Below are 19,171 nucleotides of genomic sequence, written 5' to 3' on the forward strand. Positions count from 1 at the left end.
CCTTTTGGATCATTAGTCGTTGTTTAAGTGTGTTGGTAGATTTGTGGGCTACCATGATGCCAAATGGTCAGAGTATCTGGAAGTCATTTCTGATGTCTTTTATGGTAGGTAATGTTACACATTTATCTACTAGACCACCTTGATCCTTAAAACACTTCCACCAACTCCAACTAGACCCTACCACCAAGAACATGCTCCCCTCCCCACCCCTCTCTGCCTTCCCAAGGACAGTTCCCTTTGACAGTCCTTGGATTGCACCACTCAACCCAAGATCTCCCCCTGAACTCCAAGGTACCTTTCCCCCACAGCCAGAAAAGATGCAAAACCTACTGGTACACCACCAACCCACCCCCACCCAGGGCCCCAAACAGTCCTTCCAGGTGAGACAGATGTTCACCTGCCTCTCCTCCAACCTAGTTTACTGCATCAGGTGCTCCCGATGTGGACTTTCCTACAATCAGGGAGACCAAATGTAAAAACTTAGGGAACGGTTTACGGAGCATCTCAGCCAGGTCTGTAGGGGCTGACCTGACCTCCCAGTCACTGCCCAATTTTAATTTCCCTTCCCAATATGACCATCCTTGGCCTCCTCCATTGCCACAATGAACCAAATTGCAAACTGGAGGAACACCACCTCATCTTCCGCCTAGGCAGCCTACAGACCAGAGGGTTCAAAACTGAGTTCTTAAATTTCAAATAACCTCCCTTCACATTCTCTCTCCACCCCCACCCCCAGTCCTTTCTATTAACCGGATTCGTTCTTCACATTGACCCTCTACCTGCCTTCACCTATCCCCCACTTCACCACCCTGACCCTGCCACCCCCTTTATCTGCAACTCCCCCTATATCCACCTCCAGTCCTGATGATGGGCAACACCTGAAATGCTTCCCCACCTCCCGATGCTGCCTGGCTTGTGGTCTTTTTCCAGCCTCCTGCCTGCCCACCTTGATCCTATAGCATCTGTCAATTTTCATGTGTATTATTGACTGCCCATTTACATTGCTCATGACAGCAACAGACTGTATAGCTTGCAGCACACGGATGGTGAACTTACCACAAAAGTGTACATTTACTTTCTATGCATGTTAAATATCAATACATAGCAAGGTACATAAACAAAGATCTTTAAACAAATTCCAAAATGGGAAATATGGGAGAAACCTTTTAGTTATTTTTTATTCTTGGTGATGGATGTGAAGTAAAGAACAAGCTGTTTAAGATAAGATTCCAATGTAGTCACTGTTTAATGCAAGCAGATGAAGCTGACTTTCATAGCACATCTTCCACAAATTTGAGGGACCTAAAGCAGGTCAGAGTTACATGCTTGTAGGAGCACCAAGCAGGACTCCACTGTTTTTCCTCCAGTGGATTAAATTGCTTACATTCACCCGAGAAAGGAGGGATGGAGTAACACCATTTGAAAAGGTGGCGCCTCTGACAATGCAGCTTTCTTTCTGTACTGCACTGAAGCCTCCGATGCTCTCCCATCTCATGTAAGGACTTTTCCTCAACCTTCTACCTTAGGATAAGAATGCCATAGAAATTTAAATCTTGGCAAACACAGTCACCATCACAAATAAGTTAGATCATTCTGGTTCTGAACAAATCTCGAAGCTGTAATGATTTAGGATTCAATTACAATTCAACCTAAAAGGAAAAACCCAAAACTGATGCCACCCAATTTCCAGTTATGGCATAGTTCATATTGTTTTCCATTAAAACTTAATCCAAGTAGTAAAGATGACAAAGTGACTTTTTTTTTAAAAAAAGAAAAATGTATCTGTTGCCTTCCTGATCACGTCCTTTTGCAATGTTTGAATTGGCAATCCAACAAAAGCAACAAAGCAGGCAACTTTCATTTCTCCTCTCATTTTTCTGTTCTACCAATTTGTGCAGAAAGATGGGAAGTATCAAAGCAGAAAGACTTATACGACTAGCTTCAAGTGTCCTTGCAATGTTCTGCTTCCTCCAGGCAACATCGCTCAGATAAAAGAGCAACTCTGAATTTTAAGATGCTAGCCCGTACTTTACACTCATCATTCAAAAGGGAAACTGATCCTTTCTGATACAAAAGCAATGGTAGCCCTGCACTTTTAATTAGTTTACCAGCATGGAAAAAAGTGCCTGGTTTGAACCACAGATGAAAGTTGAAGGTACAGTACTACAAATGTGACTAGCATAACCAAACCAAACTGATTATGACTGGGGTGATGGAGAAACAAAGATGGGCACATGATTTGCAGCCTGGCAACCAACACATGTAAATAAATCTCTAACATGAAACACTACTGCTCCATTTTATACAGCAACCTTGTAATTTAATTTGTGAATGTCCCCGGTGATCTGCCGTCCCTGGAATCAGAATATGCAAAGCCTTTTATTCCTCCTTCGCTGCCTGCTCACTGCAGCATTTTAGAAATCAGACTAAAGAGTGAAGAGAGAATGAGAAAGCAAAAAAAACCAAAAGAAAGCAAATAGGTTTCCTGCTGTCTATCTCCCTCCCTTCTTAAATAATGGTGTCACATTAGTGGCTTTGCAATTTACTAGAACCCTCTTACAATCCAATGAGTTTTTCAATTCTTTACCAATGCCTCCCATCTTTTTAAAACTCTTGGATACTGGTGACTTTTCTGCCTTCAGTCTCATTAGTTTGTCAAATAATTTGTTCCTCATGATAGAGGCAAGGTAATAGCATCATCATCATCCATATCTGATATCTGATATCTCTGGGTAAATGAGATAATCCTTGAAGTCTTTGCTTGTTCCCACAGACTGAAAAACAAAAACAGCTTGCTGATAAACCAGCAAATCCCTGTTTTGCAGGCTGTCCTCTAAGAACTGGAGACTATTTCTTATTATTTAAGCCTGACAAGAGAATAAGTGCTACCACTACAAATTCTAAAAAAAGTGACAAAAGACTTGGGAAACCACATCAAAACCTGCAAATGTAAAACTTTCAGTATACAACTGTTGCATGTGTAGGAACACTAGTGATGGAGTTCAGTACAATTAATAAATCTGCCTGGATATTGTAGATGCTTTTCAGTGTTGAAACTGCTGGAGCAGTGATTTAATGTCACTAGCAAGCTGTGATGCAATGTTAGTCAATTCCATAGACTCAGACTGACATCGATCGTGCAACAAAAACCACTGTAGACTATTTAAGAAAATCTTGTAGAACTGAACATGAAAGATTGAATACTTTACTTTGCTCTAAATTTTGAGTAAACTAAAAGCTGATATTGTGGAAAGAAAAACAAAAGCTCCAGAATCCTGAATCCCAATCAGATTTGAAGGCCCATCTCTATTCACTAGGATTGAGATAACTCAAGAGGGGATTAATAGCCCCTAAACCCCTCCAGCCAGTACCATCTGTCAAATCTCTACAGCTCCACGCTCCTTCACTTTGTGCTTATGCATACAACCCCTTTCACCTACTCCGTACAGAATACTTGAGCCCTGTAATAACATTGGAAAGTTGCTTAGGTGCTCATAAAACTGTCAAGCTAAACACTCATTCAAAAATGAAACTTGACTATTCATACATCTGAAAGGATAAAAATACAGCTCCATGAACAGCTGTGTTAACAAACTTTGCTGAGCTGAATCCCCAGATGTTCAGAATTCAATTAAGCATGCAGAATGGTATTCCATTTTGCCACAACTTCCTGCAAGCTCCCCTCCATGCCAGATTATAATGCCAGTGAAGCATGAATATCGAAAATCCTGGAGCTCCCTACCTAAAGCACACTGTATGGATCAATTGGAATGCAGCAGCTGAAGGAGGTGGATCATCACACTGTTTTGGTGTGCGCAACAAAATGGTGGATTTGATAATGACACCCACAATCCATAAAAACTGAGAAGCGATTATTGAATTAACAGATGAAACCATGGGATAAATGCCCAAGGCATTAACACAATTCACTTCAACACAGCATTTTATTCATTGGAATTCATGCTCATTATTCTGAATGCTTTCTTCAATTTCATAATAATTGCCAATTCATTGGTCTCTTAAGAGCAAAACCCCAATAATTACCAAATTAAAGAAAGGGTACTTGAGGTTAACATCAGGGCACTGGGTTTCCAGAAGAGAAAACATTGTTCCCTTTTAATTCAATCCTGGCATGCCCACTATACATGAAGAACATTGCACAAGGTAGCAAACAGGGAGGAATTCAAGTAACTATGTCAGCACAGTCTCTCTGAAGTTCCACATTACCTAAAGAACATGCATATTGGACTTGAAATGTTACCTCTGAATGGCTCAATTTGCTCCTGTACCTTATTTAAGAGCATAAATGGTAGTGTTCCTACCTCTGGGTTCAACTGCCATCTGCTCTGGAGGTACAGTGTATCTGTACAAACTGATTAGAAAAAACATTTTTAGTAACTACTAGCAAAATTGTAGTGTCTGAACCAGGAGACCTGGGTTCAAGTCCCATCTTCTCTAGAGGTATGTCATGACATATTTGACCAGGTTAATAAAACAAAAACAATACCACACCCCTAACAATACAACCTCTCTATTAAAAAAAAATCAAACAAATGAAAAAGAATGATAAAATAAAAAAAAAGGACTTTCATTTAGAAGGAATTACACAATGAAGATCATTGAAATTAAGAATGGGTTTGCTAGGTAGATGTAAAAAGGTACTTTCACACAGGGAAGAGAGAGACCAAAACTAAGGGTCATAAATAGGCAAGGATGGTTACTATTGTGTGCAATCTCTATACATTCTTACACCTGCTCAGCCACTCAACTAAGAAGAGTTAGGATTTTAGTCAATCTCACGTCTCCTAGCAGAAAGGATTACATCACAGATTTAGCACAATCCAATATCCCTTTACAAGATATAATTTAATAAAACCATCAATGTAAGCAATAAGGGGCACCAAGAGTCCAAACACAATTTTCTTTTCATAAAGTGTCTAAATGCCTTGAAGAACTGAAAGCAAATAGTCAGTATGCAAAATTTAGGCTGATTTCAGTCCCCTTCTGCTATTAACCTGCTAAGACAATATTACTACCCCAAAAACAAAAAATCCACACCACAATCTGAATGCTATATTAGGAATGATTTTACCCCCCCCGCAAGCAATTCCACATTGTGGTTCAGTGGAAGTCCTAGCAATAACACCCGACCAACAAAATTGTTAACCACACAATTCAACTATGCTATGATGTTACCCCAATCCCATTTGCTAATTGCCAAGAAAAATCCTTTTCAAATAGAAAAGGTTAACATTTAAAAAATAAAGACCATTAAAAGGACATCCATCAATTTTTCAATGAACAGACTCCCAAAACAATTGTACTTTAATTACTATTTGGAAAGCATTGCACGGATTATCTTTCCTGTTTTATTTAGCTCATCTCAACTTAAACTCCTTTCTAAAATAAAAGCCAAGACTATTATATCTAAAGTGGTGCCTCACAGCACCAGAGACCTGGGTTCAATTCCTGCCTCAGGCAACTGTCTGTGTCGAGTTTGCACAATCTCTGGGAGGAAACCAGAGCACCCGGAGGAAACACAATCCAAAAATGTGTAGATTAGGTGAATTGGCCATGCTAAATTGCCCATTGTGTTAGGTGTGGGGGAATAGGTCTGGGTGGGTTGCTCTTCAGAGGGTCGGTGTGGACTTGTTGGGCCGACGGGCCTGTTTTCACACTATAAAGTAATCTAATCATTAAAAAAAACCATGTTTACATTTGTGGATGACACCAAAACCAGAGTGAAAAATCACAACACCAGGTTATAGTCCAACAGGTTGTTGAGATTTTTAAACTTCGTTCACCCCAGCCCAACACCAACTCCTCCACATCATGGCTACCAAGACCAGAGGCCATGAATACAAGCTGGTTCTTAACAGGGAATTCTTTACTCTGAGGGAATAGTTAAGAATGTAGAGCTCACAGCCACAAGGATTAGAGTGACTTAGTTGAGGAAATTTAAAAGCGAAGCAAGGTAAATGCATGAGGAATAGACAAAAATGTTGAAAGGTGAAATAAGATAGGAGACGGCTTTAGTTGAGCATAAACACTGGCAAAGATTAGTTGTGCTAAAGACCCATTTCTGAGATAAATATTTTATGTAATACAATGTAATATGTATGCAGGACAATCTCAAAAAGGAATTACCTGGAAAGTCACAGTGATGAATTCTCCTCTTCTCTAGCTCTGGATTATTTCGTCGGTTGAATTTGGGCAGTGGAGTGTTCTGTTGTCCTACTTGCAGTGTTGCTGGAAGGGCATGGGCTGCTGTGGGCGAGCCCAGCTTGCAGGCAATAGAGGCAGCATATGATGGTGGTGGTGTCAGGTTTTGCATTAGCTCTGGCTGCCTGTCAGGGCTTCCGGGTTCAGAATTTGGTGGAGAAGGCGGAAGGTAGGTGGGCTGTTGCGGGAAGAACTGTGCTGGCACAAACGAGCTTGTTGAGATAGAGTGGTAGTGTTTCACTGCCGTCTGTGGATGTACCGTGCAGAGTGTGCTCATGCTGGTCATTCCTGCCGACACGGAAGGATTGGTAAGGTTTCTCATACATGCCACGTTACCTTGTGTGTGAGAAGTGTTACCAGGAATGCTTACCAAGTCTGGAGAGCTTAGTAGCTGGTACAACTGACCTTGCTGTGGGGATGCAGGCAGATGCATTTCAGGAGAGGGCAGTTCCTGTTTGATAAAAGCAGTGTTGACATCTGTCGCCTGTGAGGTGTTAAACACACTGGTGAATTCTGGTAAAGACTGGGTCGTGAGGGTCCTGTTTGCCTGTGTAAAAGCAGTTACTGCTTCAGACTGGGACTGAATCATGGATGATCTTTGCAGCTTACAGAGGCCAGTTCGCAGGTAAGTGACATCAGGAAGAATCACATTGATGTTGACGCTGTACGGGGAGGCTCTTTCATCCTGGAAAAATTCATCCACCACAGAGGCACTGTCCCTCCTATACTTCTTCACCTCCGGGGCTGGCAGTGATTGGGGAGATAAATACTTCTCCATCTCACATCGCGTCTGCATAAAAAGTAAAAAAAGTAATAAAAAGATGAAAAATAAATTTTAAAAAAGTTTTTAAAAGTACCAGAACAAAGCGCATCTAAGTTGGTTTTACTGGTGAACTACCAACATTAAAATGAAGTGCAGAGGAGACACAAAAGGCACAGCAATTTAAAAGCCTATTATTAAAAAAAAACGACCAAATCATTACCAAATTGGAGCTTGAAGCAGTTACTGATTTGGGGTAGAGAGTCATTCAATGCCTTAATACTTAAGCAAATCAGAATCATGCCAGAGCAGCTGTAATCTCAGATGCTGAGAGGATTAAAGTTTCAATAAGCAACCATTTAACTTGGATATCATCCGGCCTGTAAAGACTTAGTCTAGCTAACATTCAAGAGTTTGTGTGTATGTATGTTGTAACAGTATACACTGATTATTTACCAAATTCATTAGACTGCACAGAGGTGAAAATGAACACATCATTCGTTGCGAGTCATGTGTAGTCTTCCAGTTAATCCTGTTAGAGGTGAAAATCAGTTTCATTTCTATGGTTGAGGTCAACGAATTTCTTTTAGTTGTTATAAGTTCTGAAAGCTTTTCTTTTGTGAACAGGTTTAGAACCTAGACATTCACATCAAGATCCAGGTTTCAACTGAGCCCCCAGGGAGTTTATCAAAAAGAGAAACAGCAAGGAGGAGAGGGATGTGTTAGACTGCTGTTGGGAAAATTAATGCAGTGTAATATCTAAATGATAAATCAAGTAGTTGACAATGGAGTCAAATTTCAGCCACTCTAAATAATCTTTTGGGTAAAAACAAAACAATTGGCAAGAAAAATCAATCAATGCAGAGGGAGGAAATGGAACCTCTGGGAAAGTGGTGCGACACCCAAAGTGCCCAGGTCAATGGTCGACACAGAGGGAGTTGCAGCTGTGTGAGATATTTGTGAAAACTGCTTTGCTTAAAACTCAAATCCAGAAGTCAGCAGGATATTGTGACTTAAATACTAAAGGGAAAGAGTCATCTTCACTGTCAGTAGCTGTGTTGCACCTGTCCTAATGTCTCTATGCAGCTCAAAGTCAAAAGTCACCTGATAATACTCCTAAGAAGCTGCTGGTGATGTTTAGCTATATTAGAAGAAAGGTACTTTTTCAATTCAAGTTGCTTTAATGTAAGTTGGTTACAGTTGTCCTTCTATCAGTAATAAGCTACATATTGACCAAAAACTCAAGCAGATAACAATCCTTAAAATGTCTTAACTCATTGCCACCACAAACTAGCCAGTGTCTAATAACCTACCTTATCTTGTGCCACTTGTTACCTACACTGCCACAGTGATGATAGCTACAAAAGTAGTTTGAGGAATTTGGTAGTCTTGAAAAGCGCTATACAAATGCAAGTTTTCCTTTCACTCATGACATAACACGACCAGGGCATGCAAAAGCCAGCAAAAATTATCATCTTGCTAAATACTTGGGAAATTGTATTGTTAGCTTTGCCCTTGTTTCTTTGCTTGGCTAAAGTAACGCAATTATTGCTTTGTCAGTTAGCAGACATTCTGCTTATTCAGTTTCCAATTAAACAGACAAATTTTCTTCAAATTAAATTAGACTGAACACTATCTAAAATATAGTTGTGTAAAAGAAAAATTGTATGCAAAATGCATTGCAACAAATAAAAGTTTAAGAGGCTTTGATCACCAAAAACCTATTATTTGTAATTCCATTTCGCAGAGAAAGTGTACATTCACTATCATCACACAAACATGTCAGATTTCATTGGACTAACTGAAGCTGATCTTTAGCTGAATCAATTCAAGTTGATTTTAAAAAAGGTTTTACCAGAAAAACCGGCTCAGCATTAAAAGAAAAGGGTGTCTGGAATTGGTTTTACGAATTCTAGCCACACCTTGGGCTTAAGTCAGAAGATTTCCTCCACTTAAACTTGAGAATTCCGTATCAAAATTTAGGTGGCATAGAAATGACTACGTATTAACCATAATCTTCACACCTCAAAAAAGGTAACCCACAATGCTAAGCGTCATTTCTGGACAAAGTGGCACTGCAATAGAGTCCCAGGAAATTGACTGGTGTCTATAAGATCCTGGAGTTCAAGGTTCTGATCTCAACAAGCCACCTCAGGGAATTTAGAAGCATAAGCATAAGAGTAGAATAGAATCACCGCACTTGACTAATTGCGCATAGCACAGGACTATACTAGCTACTGACTGCAGACAGTTATGCACAGATTGCCAGTGTTAGTTAGGAAACTTCTACCTTTGTCATGGTGGTCAGTAAAATGCACAACAAATATATTTTTAAAAAAAAGAGAGAGTGTGCTTGGAATGAAATCAATTCAAACTGAAGGTTCACTACATCAAGGTCTGGTACAAAACTACTTTGCGTAAAATCTGAACCACCACCTTTCTAAACCAATACTGGGAAGTTAACTCTTTCAAGTCACATAAGCACAGAGCAAAATATAAGTCATAATGAAGAAGTGACCACTCTGTAGGATTTCAGAATAAACAGTCAACTGCTTTCACCTTGGTTGGAGAATTAAGAATTTGAGATCAGTATAATGATATCAGAAATACTTGTGGACGCAAACCCCAGCATGTGAAGAAAAAAAAAGTGAATAGTAATTGGCAATTTAATACTATGGAATCTGCTCATATAAGCTGATGGGTAGCTCTGACCTTAAACTCGCAAAGGATATATTGACAGACCAAGTCACCAAGACCTTCTGTGAACGTAATGTCAAGTTGTTTGTAAAATACAAGCGGACCTTAATGGAAATAGGCACTACTTCTAATAACATTATTTTCCATAACAAACAATAGCATTTTTAAATTGAAATTTAGATTTGAAGAGAGATATCTGATGTACTTAAATCAATCATTCTTAAGAACCAGCATTTAAAAGGATATTAGTGCCAAGTTAGATTGCTGGTCCCCTCACTATGCAGTGTAAGAAATGCTCAAAGATAACTACAGACGAATCATATCATTTGCAACTAGTTTTTAAAAAAAGAAAAATCACACCTACAGAGATTATTTAGTGACTGCTACAAACGTATGACAGCAGTTCTTCCATTAAATACAATCAAAGCAGACATCTAACCTGCAGCAAACTGGCATAAACTTTCAAAGCAAGATGTTTGAAAAGGAATTCCCAAATAAGACTACGAAACATCTTTTATCATGTGATAGCTGTATCGCAATGCTAATCCATTTTAAAAATACATATTTCACTATTCAACAAAGCTCACATTTTCTTTATATAAAAGCCAACCAGAAAATAGCATGTAGGATGAAATTAACATCATTTTTTTTCCTGAACAGTGAATTTTACATGTACAAATTTGCCAAGTATGAACAGATGATAAATAAAACAATTGTTTAGATTGCTCACCTTTCCAACTTTGTCTTAAGATATAGTTGGAAGAGTTGGTATAAATGTCAATTCTGCAAACAATTCAGATTACAGAAGGAACTTATCTATCCAGGTGCAGTCACTTAAGAATGCCATAAACTGTATTTTAAATACTACTGCATGTTAAAGTTAATGTTTAATGAAGCTGATACAGATGCAGGAACAAAAACAATGGAAGAATAATTTAAAATGATGAATGAACTAATAGACTATAAACTCATGGGGTCACAAAAGAACATTTGGCTGCACTTTTCATTAAGCCTTAGAAGTATTTTTAAATCTTAGAATGATAGAAGAATAAAGCACAAAAGGAGGTGGCCACTCAGCCCCTCAGGTCTGCATCTGCTCACTGCAAAAGCAATCCAGTTTATCCCATTATTCCACTTTTAAAAAAAAGGACGTCATGGAGACTCAAACAAATTGATAATGTTGTTTATTAAATGTCATATGTACTTTCAAAAAAAATACATCACCTGGAATGAGATAGAGATCATAGGTAAAAGGCATGACACAAAAATGGCCAAGTAAAACAGCAGTGATGGACAAAGATAAAGATTTAAAATAAAAGGTAAAATAATTCTGCAGTTTTAACTGACCTGAAATTTGTTAGGATTTCCTGAAACTGTCCAAGATAAAATTAATCCAAGTGTTTATTGCTGCTCTACATGAACCAAAACATTAGCTGCTTTTCATTTCTTTCTCACTTAAGACTGCTTTCTGATGCATTTGAGTGCAATTGAGTCAGATGTATAGCACAGAAAGAGGCCCTTCAGTCCAACCCATCCATGCTGAACCAGATATCCTAAATTAATCTAGTTCCATTTACCAGCATTTTGCCCATATTTGTCTAAACCCTCCTTATTCACATTCCAATCCAGGTGCCTTTTAAAATGTTGTAATTGTATCAGTCTCCACCACTTCCTCTGGCAGCTTATTCCATACATGCACCACCCTTTGTGTGAAAACATTGCCCTCAGATCCCTTTTAAACCTTTCCCCTCACCCTAAAATTTTAGTTTTGGGCTTCATTGCGTGGGGCAAAAAAAAAAGGATTTTTTGGCAACTCATCCTATCCATGCCCCTTATTTTATAAACCTCTTCAAGGTCATCACTCAACCACTGACGCTCCAAGGAAAATAGCCCAACCTATTCAGCCTCTCCCTATAGTACAAAGCCTTCAACCCTAGTGATTTCTAAATCTTTTCTGTACCCATTCAAATTTCACAACATCTTTCTTATAGCAGGGAGGTGAGAATTGAATGCAATATTCTAAGAGTGGCCTGACCAATGGGTGGTGAAGGAGGAAAAGTCAGAAGATAGGATGACCTTAATTTTCAATATGACTAAAGGATTACTAAAACAAAGCTGTATGTAAGCTCATCTTTAACCACAAATGTTGAGTATTACCTGAATGTCTTATTTGCTCATTTGTCTTTTTCCATCCCAATAAGTAAACAACTTTGAAACAAAAGGGATAAAAGTATGCAGAAACACGTTTAAAACAGAATAACTATCTAGCCACGTTATGACTGAGAAAATTTTACAGAATTAGAACTTATGTTAATTGTGAACAGAAAAAATATGATTGCTAAATTAGTATCTGGAAGTGTTGCTTCACTATCTTGTGGAAAAATCCATTTCAGTACTGCATAAAAATCATTTACACATACGTAATATAGGTGAGATTTACCACACAAGTTTAAAAGGAGCCCCTTCCCAATATTGGATACAAGAATTACAGAAATACAGTTACAGTTGATACTAAAAAGAATGTTTGCCCTTCTAATTATTTCAGCAAGTTTTTGCTGTTTAGGAGAGTTCAAAAGATTTTCCTCAATAAAGAATTTGGAGTACAATCACACAAGAATACATCTGATATTTGTCAAACTTGCTTGTATAACTTTGAATGGAATACAGAGTGGAGAAGGAAGAAAGGAATAGCAAAGTGGGCAAGCATTTAAATACCATTTATAATAGCATTCCTTCAATATGATTTCTTACCACAATGTCAATTAGATTAGTTTCTCCATGTTGCTTTTACTAAGTCATCTTTGCACACAGTTGCGTGAATGACCTTTAGTTGAAATCTGTTAATTACTTGAACATCACTGGCAGAAAATGTTTATTCAAGCCATATTATACAGGTCCTGAATAGTAATCAGGACAGATGAAAGATATACTTTCCCTTTGATTGATTCAAATCCAAAACTTAATTTATCCCCGATGACATTTTAAAAAAGAAAAATCAGCCAGATATTCTGTAATGCTGATATTTGTTTGAAGTCTAACAGCTACTACCTCTTTGTCAATCAATGAAGGACTATGAACCCCTCTTCACTAAATCTCAACCAAACCAGTCGTCATGTCCCAAACGCTTAGTAAAACCCATTTATTATGAAACTAACTTCCATATACCGAATGAGAATCTTTAAGAAAGACAATTTTTAAAAACATTTCTCAAGCTTTCGAACTATAAGTGAAATAAATTTTAAGTCAGCTATTAGATGCAAATAAAATTAGTTACCTAAAGACGTTCATTTCACTGGGGTAAACAGAGCCGCTCCTCAGCTATAGAAAACTGACTTACCAAAAATCTCAAGAACTGGCTTTATAGACATGAGCTTATGGAATCTGGATGCTTCTTATGTAAATCCTTCGCTAAAAAGACAGGTAGTTGGAATACTGGGTGTATTTTCAGCTGGTAACCTGTGCCACAGGGATCAGTGCTGGGGCCATAATTATTTACAATACACATTAATCACTTGGGTACAGGAAGTGAGTGAATGTACTACTGCCAACTTTGCAGTTGACACAAAAAACAGGTGGGAAAGCAAGCGGTGAGGAAGATGGTCTATAATGGGCCATGAATTAAAATGTGTAGTTGAGAGTCAACCACATTGCTTTGAATCTGGAGTCACATGTAGGCCTGACCAGGGCAAGAATTGGCAGATTCCTTTCCTAAAGAACATCAGTGAGCCAGGTGTTTTTTTGGTCCCCCCCCCCCCCCTCCTCAATAATCGACAACGGTTCCATATTTTTATTGAACTTAAATTCCATGGTTTGCTTGGTGGGATTCAAACCCAGATCCCCAGACATGACCTGGGTCTCCTGCTGACTAATTCTAGCAATACTACCAATAGGGCATCACTGCTAGTTATGGGAAATTATGCACTTTGTCAGGAAGAACAGAAGAGCTGAATATTATTTTAAAAAAAAAGGTAGAAAGCTGCTTCACAGAAGGAATTGGGACTCCTTGTGCACAAGTCACAAAAAGCCAGCATCCAAATTCAGGGGGTAATAGGGAAGGCAAACAGAATATTTGATCTTTTTTTCCCCCCAAAGAGGAATGTATTATATATTTTAAAAAAAAGAGAGAGAGAGAGAGAGAGAGAGAGAGGGGATTTGCTGGAACTATTCAAGGTAATACTTAGACCACACCTAGAATATTAATGAACAGTTTTGGTAATTTTATCTAAAGAAATCTAGACTACCTCCAGTGCAGTCTAGGATTCACTAGGCTAATCTCAGGGATGGAGGGATTGAGTAGGTTAGGCCCACACTCATCAGCATTTAAAAACAATGACAGGCAACTCAATTGATGTCTTAACCAGGCAATTCCACATTCGGAGTTTGGGCCTTCTTGTTCTAGATTTTTTCATAAGAGAAACAGCATCTATATGGTCAAGCCTTCTACAAGAAGCCTCTGTTTTAAAAAGACCTTTTTGGTGCATCTTTGAGAAAGCACAAGAGCTGACTGAGCAGAAGCGTTTAGAAGAGACTTGGACAGCCAATAGTGAGAAACAGAAATATGGTGTGCATAAGAGAATGGAAGTGACGGGTCACATAGATCTCAGAACAATAGGTCTTGGAGAAGTTGGAGGTTGGAAAGGATGACGGACAGGGGAGGGGTTGAGTCCACAGGGAGATTTGAACATTCAGGTTAAGAATTTTAAACTTGCACGAACACTAAACTACAGCAGTTGCCCAGTTTTGAACTTTCAAAAAAGTGACCTCATGAACCAGACTACAATTCTTTGCAGCAGTCAGCCTCCAAGAGGGGCAAGAATCAAATCCCCATTAGGACAGTAAAAGGCAAACTGCTGAAAATCTAAGTTTCCACCATGAAGTTATATAATCACACCTGGAACTCCAACTGTTAGGAGAGATTGATTATGTAATTAAGAAACATAGAAAGACTGAACAAAAAAAAACCCTTATCTAGTCTAGGCTCACTTTCAAGCACTTCGTCCATAGCCACATAATTTATTCAACTCCAAGTGCACAGTCTCTCTTTTAAAAAAACGTGAATAATTCTTTTTTGCCATTTACATCACACTTCCATACAGTGGATACCAGACTATTGTCATTCTCTGGCTGAACTAACTACCAAATTCCATTTAGCCTACTACCAATTACTTTAAACCTATGCCCCCAATTATTGACATCTTGATTAATTGAAAAGTGGTCCTTCCCACTTGGTTCTGGGCTTTATAAAAAAAAACCTCACTCATTTGTCACACCACTTTGTTCCAAAAGAAAAAAAACATCAGTTTCTCTGATCTTTCCTCCTAGTTGAAGTTCTACATTACTGAGATCACTTTTTCTCTTTCCTGGGATATGAAATTTGCTCACAATGTTAGCATTTGTTGGCTGTCTTAATTATTCTTGAAAAAAAAGGTGGAAGTTAGCCACACTCTTAAACCATTGTAATTCATCTAATGACAGTACACCTATTGTTGCTGAGAAGCAAGTGCCAGGGTTTTGACATAGGGACAGTGATTTTTAGTTACAAAGTTAGGGTTCAGAGGAGATTTACGATCCTGTATAATATGATCACATCCTCTCTCCAATGGAATGAGGAGAGCTGAATGTACTACTTCAGTGTTTTATATTGCTCCAGCAAAAACTTCCCAACTCTTACATGATACTTCGGAAAACAAAGCAAAAACCTCCCATATGCCTTCTTGGCCACTTTTGTTACTTGTCTTGCTCTGGGAGTTTTAAATGCTCTTCTTTCCATACTCTAAACACATTTATTTATAAACAGTAATTATGAGAAGTTAACTTCAAATTCATAAATATGCACACTGACACCAAAATAATGCTTTTCTTTTCAGTTCCTCAAATTCTGGAATGAAAATGTGGCAATGACAACATGAAGCAATATTTATACACAATCTAAAACTAAACTCTGTACCCTTGAACAGACTCAACTTATGGGAGAAATCTTATGACTAGATTTACAAACACTGCAGTAAGTTATTAGGTTAACTTTGGTAAAATTCACCTTCATAATCATTTTTTTTAATGAAAAAGCTTTGTACTGAGCAAGCCTCAAGCACAATCCATAACAATCTTGAAGATCAGTGGCTGTTCCTGACATGGCATGCATCTCAGTGACATCAGTAGAAGTGTTAAAGCTAACCTGATTCCCCTGATGGCATTGTTGTGACAAGAATTTTAGTGGAATAATGGTGGGCATATCACTGTTGAAGCTGAAATCCAATAGAACTATAAAAGATTTAGCACTGCATTTATAGACTGCATCAGCACCAATTGAGTTACACAACAGAGTCATGATGGTTACCAATCTTACACTTCATATTTCACTTTCAATTTCATTAAGTAATGAATTAATAGTACTGTACAAACTTAACATGTTGTCTCAAGTGCAGCTTTTCTTACACAGCAATTAGTACATTTATCATATCTGGCAACAATACTGTACACATTTTACTTTGTATATGTTTTTTAAAAAGGGGTTTGTTGATCATTCACATGAACTTTTGATTGCTTGGAAATCTAGCCATTTCATTTGTTTGGAAAGGATTGTAGAGTCATCTGAAACTGGTACCAGGAATTAACAGCAATCTCCAACATACCAGAAACATTTCACTGCACTCTCACAACAGCAACCTAATCCAGCTGCATCTTGTTCCTTTACAAATTTTCTCCGCTTTTCTGAACAACAAAACTTAAAAATGAGGAAGGCTTGAAAAGGTGATATACCCATATTGTTTCACCCTTGTAATAACCATTGACAAAAATATTGAAGGAATAATTTGTCAGGATTATTTTAGTTATCATTTAAAGTGCAATTTACACTAGACAGATTGTATTTTAATAGAATTTTTAAAACTTAATCACAACTTTACTGTTTAGAAGTGAAATAAGGTTATATATTCCATGAGTGAAAAATATTTGCATAAGTCACTCAAATATTTTCCAAAACAGATCAAAATGTCTTAAATAAAAAACACCTTTGGGTAATGGCTAGACACAGATCATTACAGCCTGGGGCTGGTGAATGTTCAGAGTCATCAGGGAAATATTCATCAAGCTCATTGCTGTTGAAGATACAAATGCTACATTCCCCCTTCATCTGTAAAAACTCCACAATAATGCCAAATATTTGAGCAATCCCTCCCCCCACCCGCTGATAATAATCAGCTGACTCGTGGAAAATCTGATCAATTATTGAGAGAGAACTATGCAGCAAATTCAGATCCCATCAACTCCTGAAAAAGAAGTTACAAAGTTTGGGATTGGCCACAGGTTCAGAGTTTTCTGATTATAGACCTTCCAGCTGTCGTTAGCATATTTTCGGTGCAGTGGCTCAGGGAGAATTTCAAAGTGCTGGGAAGTTTTTTCTTGTCTCAATGACTCGCTCCACAGGCGAGGAGAGAGTCAGATGCTTGAACGCGACATGGCAAGTGCTAAACCAGCTGCGGCCCTCACCCACCGACCAAAAAAAACATAATTCAAAAATAAAAATACAGCACATCCTCACCCACGCCTGGTGCATACTGCACATTGTCAAGTACGGGGAAAGATAGAGAACACGCAGCCCCCACCACACACCCGATTACTTTACCCATTCCAACGCTAGCAGTTTCCAAGACATTGCCACTCCCACCTGTAACTGGGAGGAAGTGGGCATGTAGTCATGGAATTCTTAAAATATCATTTCTTCAAAATTCATTTACATTAAAACATACAAATTATACCATGACCCAAGTCTACACAATTCTGTTGAACAAAAGATGAATTTAAAACCTATGCCTTTACATCCAAGCACAGTCAAGAGAGAAGCCACAAACTTCTCTTTCATTTTCACCTACAATAGTTGGGCTTTTGAGCTAAAGTCTAATGTCGACATGGAGACTTCAGGATCACAACAGCAACAACAACTTGTAGCTGCTGGCCATTCACCTCCGCAGTGTTTACACACCTCTCCTTGTCATCGCTCTCATTCACAACAAGCAGCACTTGCGGATCCCAAACTCCAATGAAACGCTATTAATAAAGTTAAAACGGGCGGGAGGGAGGCGCTCATCCTGGCAAACGTGCAGCGTTTAATCCTCCATGAAGGAAAAAAGACCAGAGTAACTGATAAATACAAGTTAGGGACATGAAAGGAAATAGTTGCAAACCAGAAGCAAAAAAAGAAAGCCTTCCGATGCCAATACACTGTGGAAACGAGTAGCACTCTTTACAAACTCATTGGAGTAAAGGTAACTTTTTGCAAAGGTGGGTTTATTTAATTTTACACAGTTATATCAATGACTTTGTTCGGTTTCGAAGGACTGAAGGGAACAGTTTTCCTCGTGTTGGAGTGAAGCAGAGTGAGTTTACAGAACCTCCCCTCCTGCTGCTGCTCTTTGAGAGTCGTACCTGAGCCAGGTCGTCCGCCGCCAGCATCCTGGTCGCTGGACTCTTCATGCTGTCGAACATCGCCACCGCCGCCTGCTCCTCCGACTGAAGACTCACCGGCTTGAGCTGCGTGAAGACAGGCTCGTCCGAGCTGCCCCCGCCCAAACTGCCTCTCAATGCACCGCAGGCCATTTGCTCCACACGGTGACAGGGAGTGTGCATCTGTCTGTGTGCGCGGTCAATGTAGAATCCGCATCCGCCGGCTCCTGCGGCTCTCACTCGCACCCAGTGCCTGCCGACTCTCCAAACATTCTGCCACCTCTATCACACACTCTCCTTCCACAGCGGGTTCATCACCCTTCACCGTGACTGACAACACAACCCACCAATCAGAAACCCGCTCCCCAACAGAGTGACGTGCACACCCGCCAATCATCTCCCCACAGAGGGGCGGACTCTCCTAAGACCAGAGGTATCAGGTTACACACTCACCCAACAGGTATGTGCTGAGGTAATGTTCAGTACTGTTTGTAAGGGCTCGCGTGTAGTACAGCGGTACTGTGCCTGCCTTTAGAATGGGCGACTCTGGTTCAAATCCCTCTGTTCCTGAACTGTGTTAAAACATTGCCTGAACAGGCTGGTTTTTAAAAATATATCTCAACCTGGTGTTGGCTTAATCCCACCCCAATTGTGAAGTGCACAGGTAGAAGTGTGTGTCTGGTGTGCAAAGTTCCAACTGTACTCCTAACTAGATGAGGAAAAAAACAAATCCTCTACAGGGTTTCCCTGAATGTATGTGTGCGCGGTCAATATAGGATCCGCATCTGCTGGCTCCTGCAGTTCTCACTCGCACTTGGAATGAAAAGACAGTTTTTTGAAGAAGTAACAAAGAGGATTGATGAGGATAGAGCTGTAGATGTGATCCATATGGACTTCAGTAAGGCATTCAACAAGGTTCCACATGGGAGATTAGTTGGCAAAGGTTAGATCTCATGGAATACAGGGAGAACTAGCCATTTGCATACAGAACTAGCTTGAAGGTAGAAGACAGGGGGTGGTGGTGGAGTGTTGTTTTTCAGACTGGAGGCC

The 19,171-nt window shown here is 39.2% G+C and overlaps 1 protein-coding gene across 1 annotated transcript in view; it reads right to left on the reverse strand.

Annotated features, from left to right (window-relative positions):
* Nucleotides 1-18,420, reverse strand: part of LOC140481566 (Krueppel-like factor 5) — a 32,018-nt gene extending 13,598 nt beyond the window's left edge. Inside the window, exons 1-2 of the mRNA XM_072577976.1 lie at nucleotides 18,104-18,420; nucleotides 6,148-7,012 (exon numbers count right to left, since the gene is read on the reverse strand). Coding sequence (XP_072434077.1) covers nucleotides 6,148-7,012; nucleotides 18,104-18,304 — 1,066 coding nt within the window. The 5' untranslated portion in view covers nucleotides 18,305-18,420. The remainder of the gene's footprint in view (nucleotides 1-6,147; nucleotides 7,013-18,103) is intronic.
* Nucleotides 18,421-19,171: the final 751 nt, after the last annotated feature.

Source organism: Chiloscyllium punctatum, chromosome 9 (genome assembly GCF_047496795.1).
Source record: "Chiloscyllium punctatum isolate Juve2018m chromosome 9, sChiPun1.3, whole genome shotgun sequence".
NCBI lineage: Eukaryota > Metazoa > Chordata > Chondrichthyes > Orectolobiformes > Hemiscylliidae > Chiloscyllium > Chiloscyllium punctatum.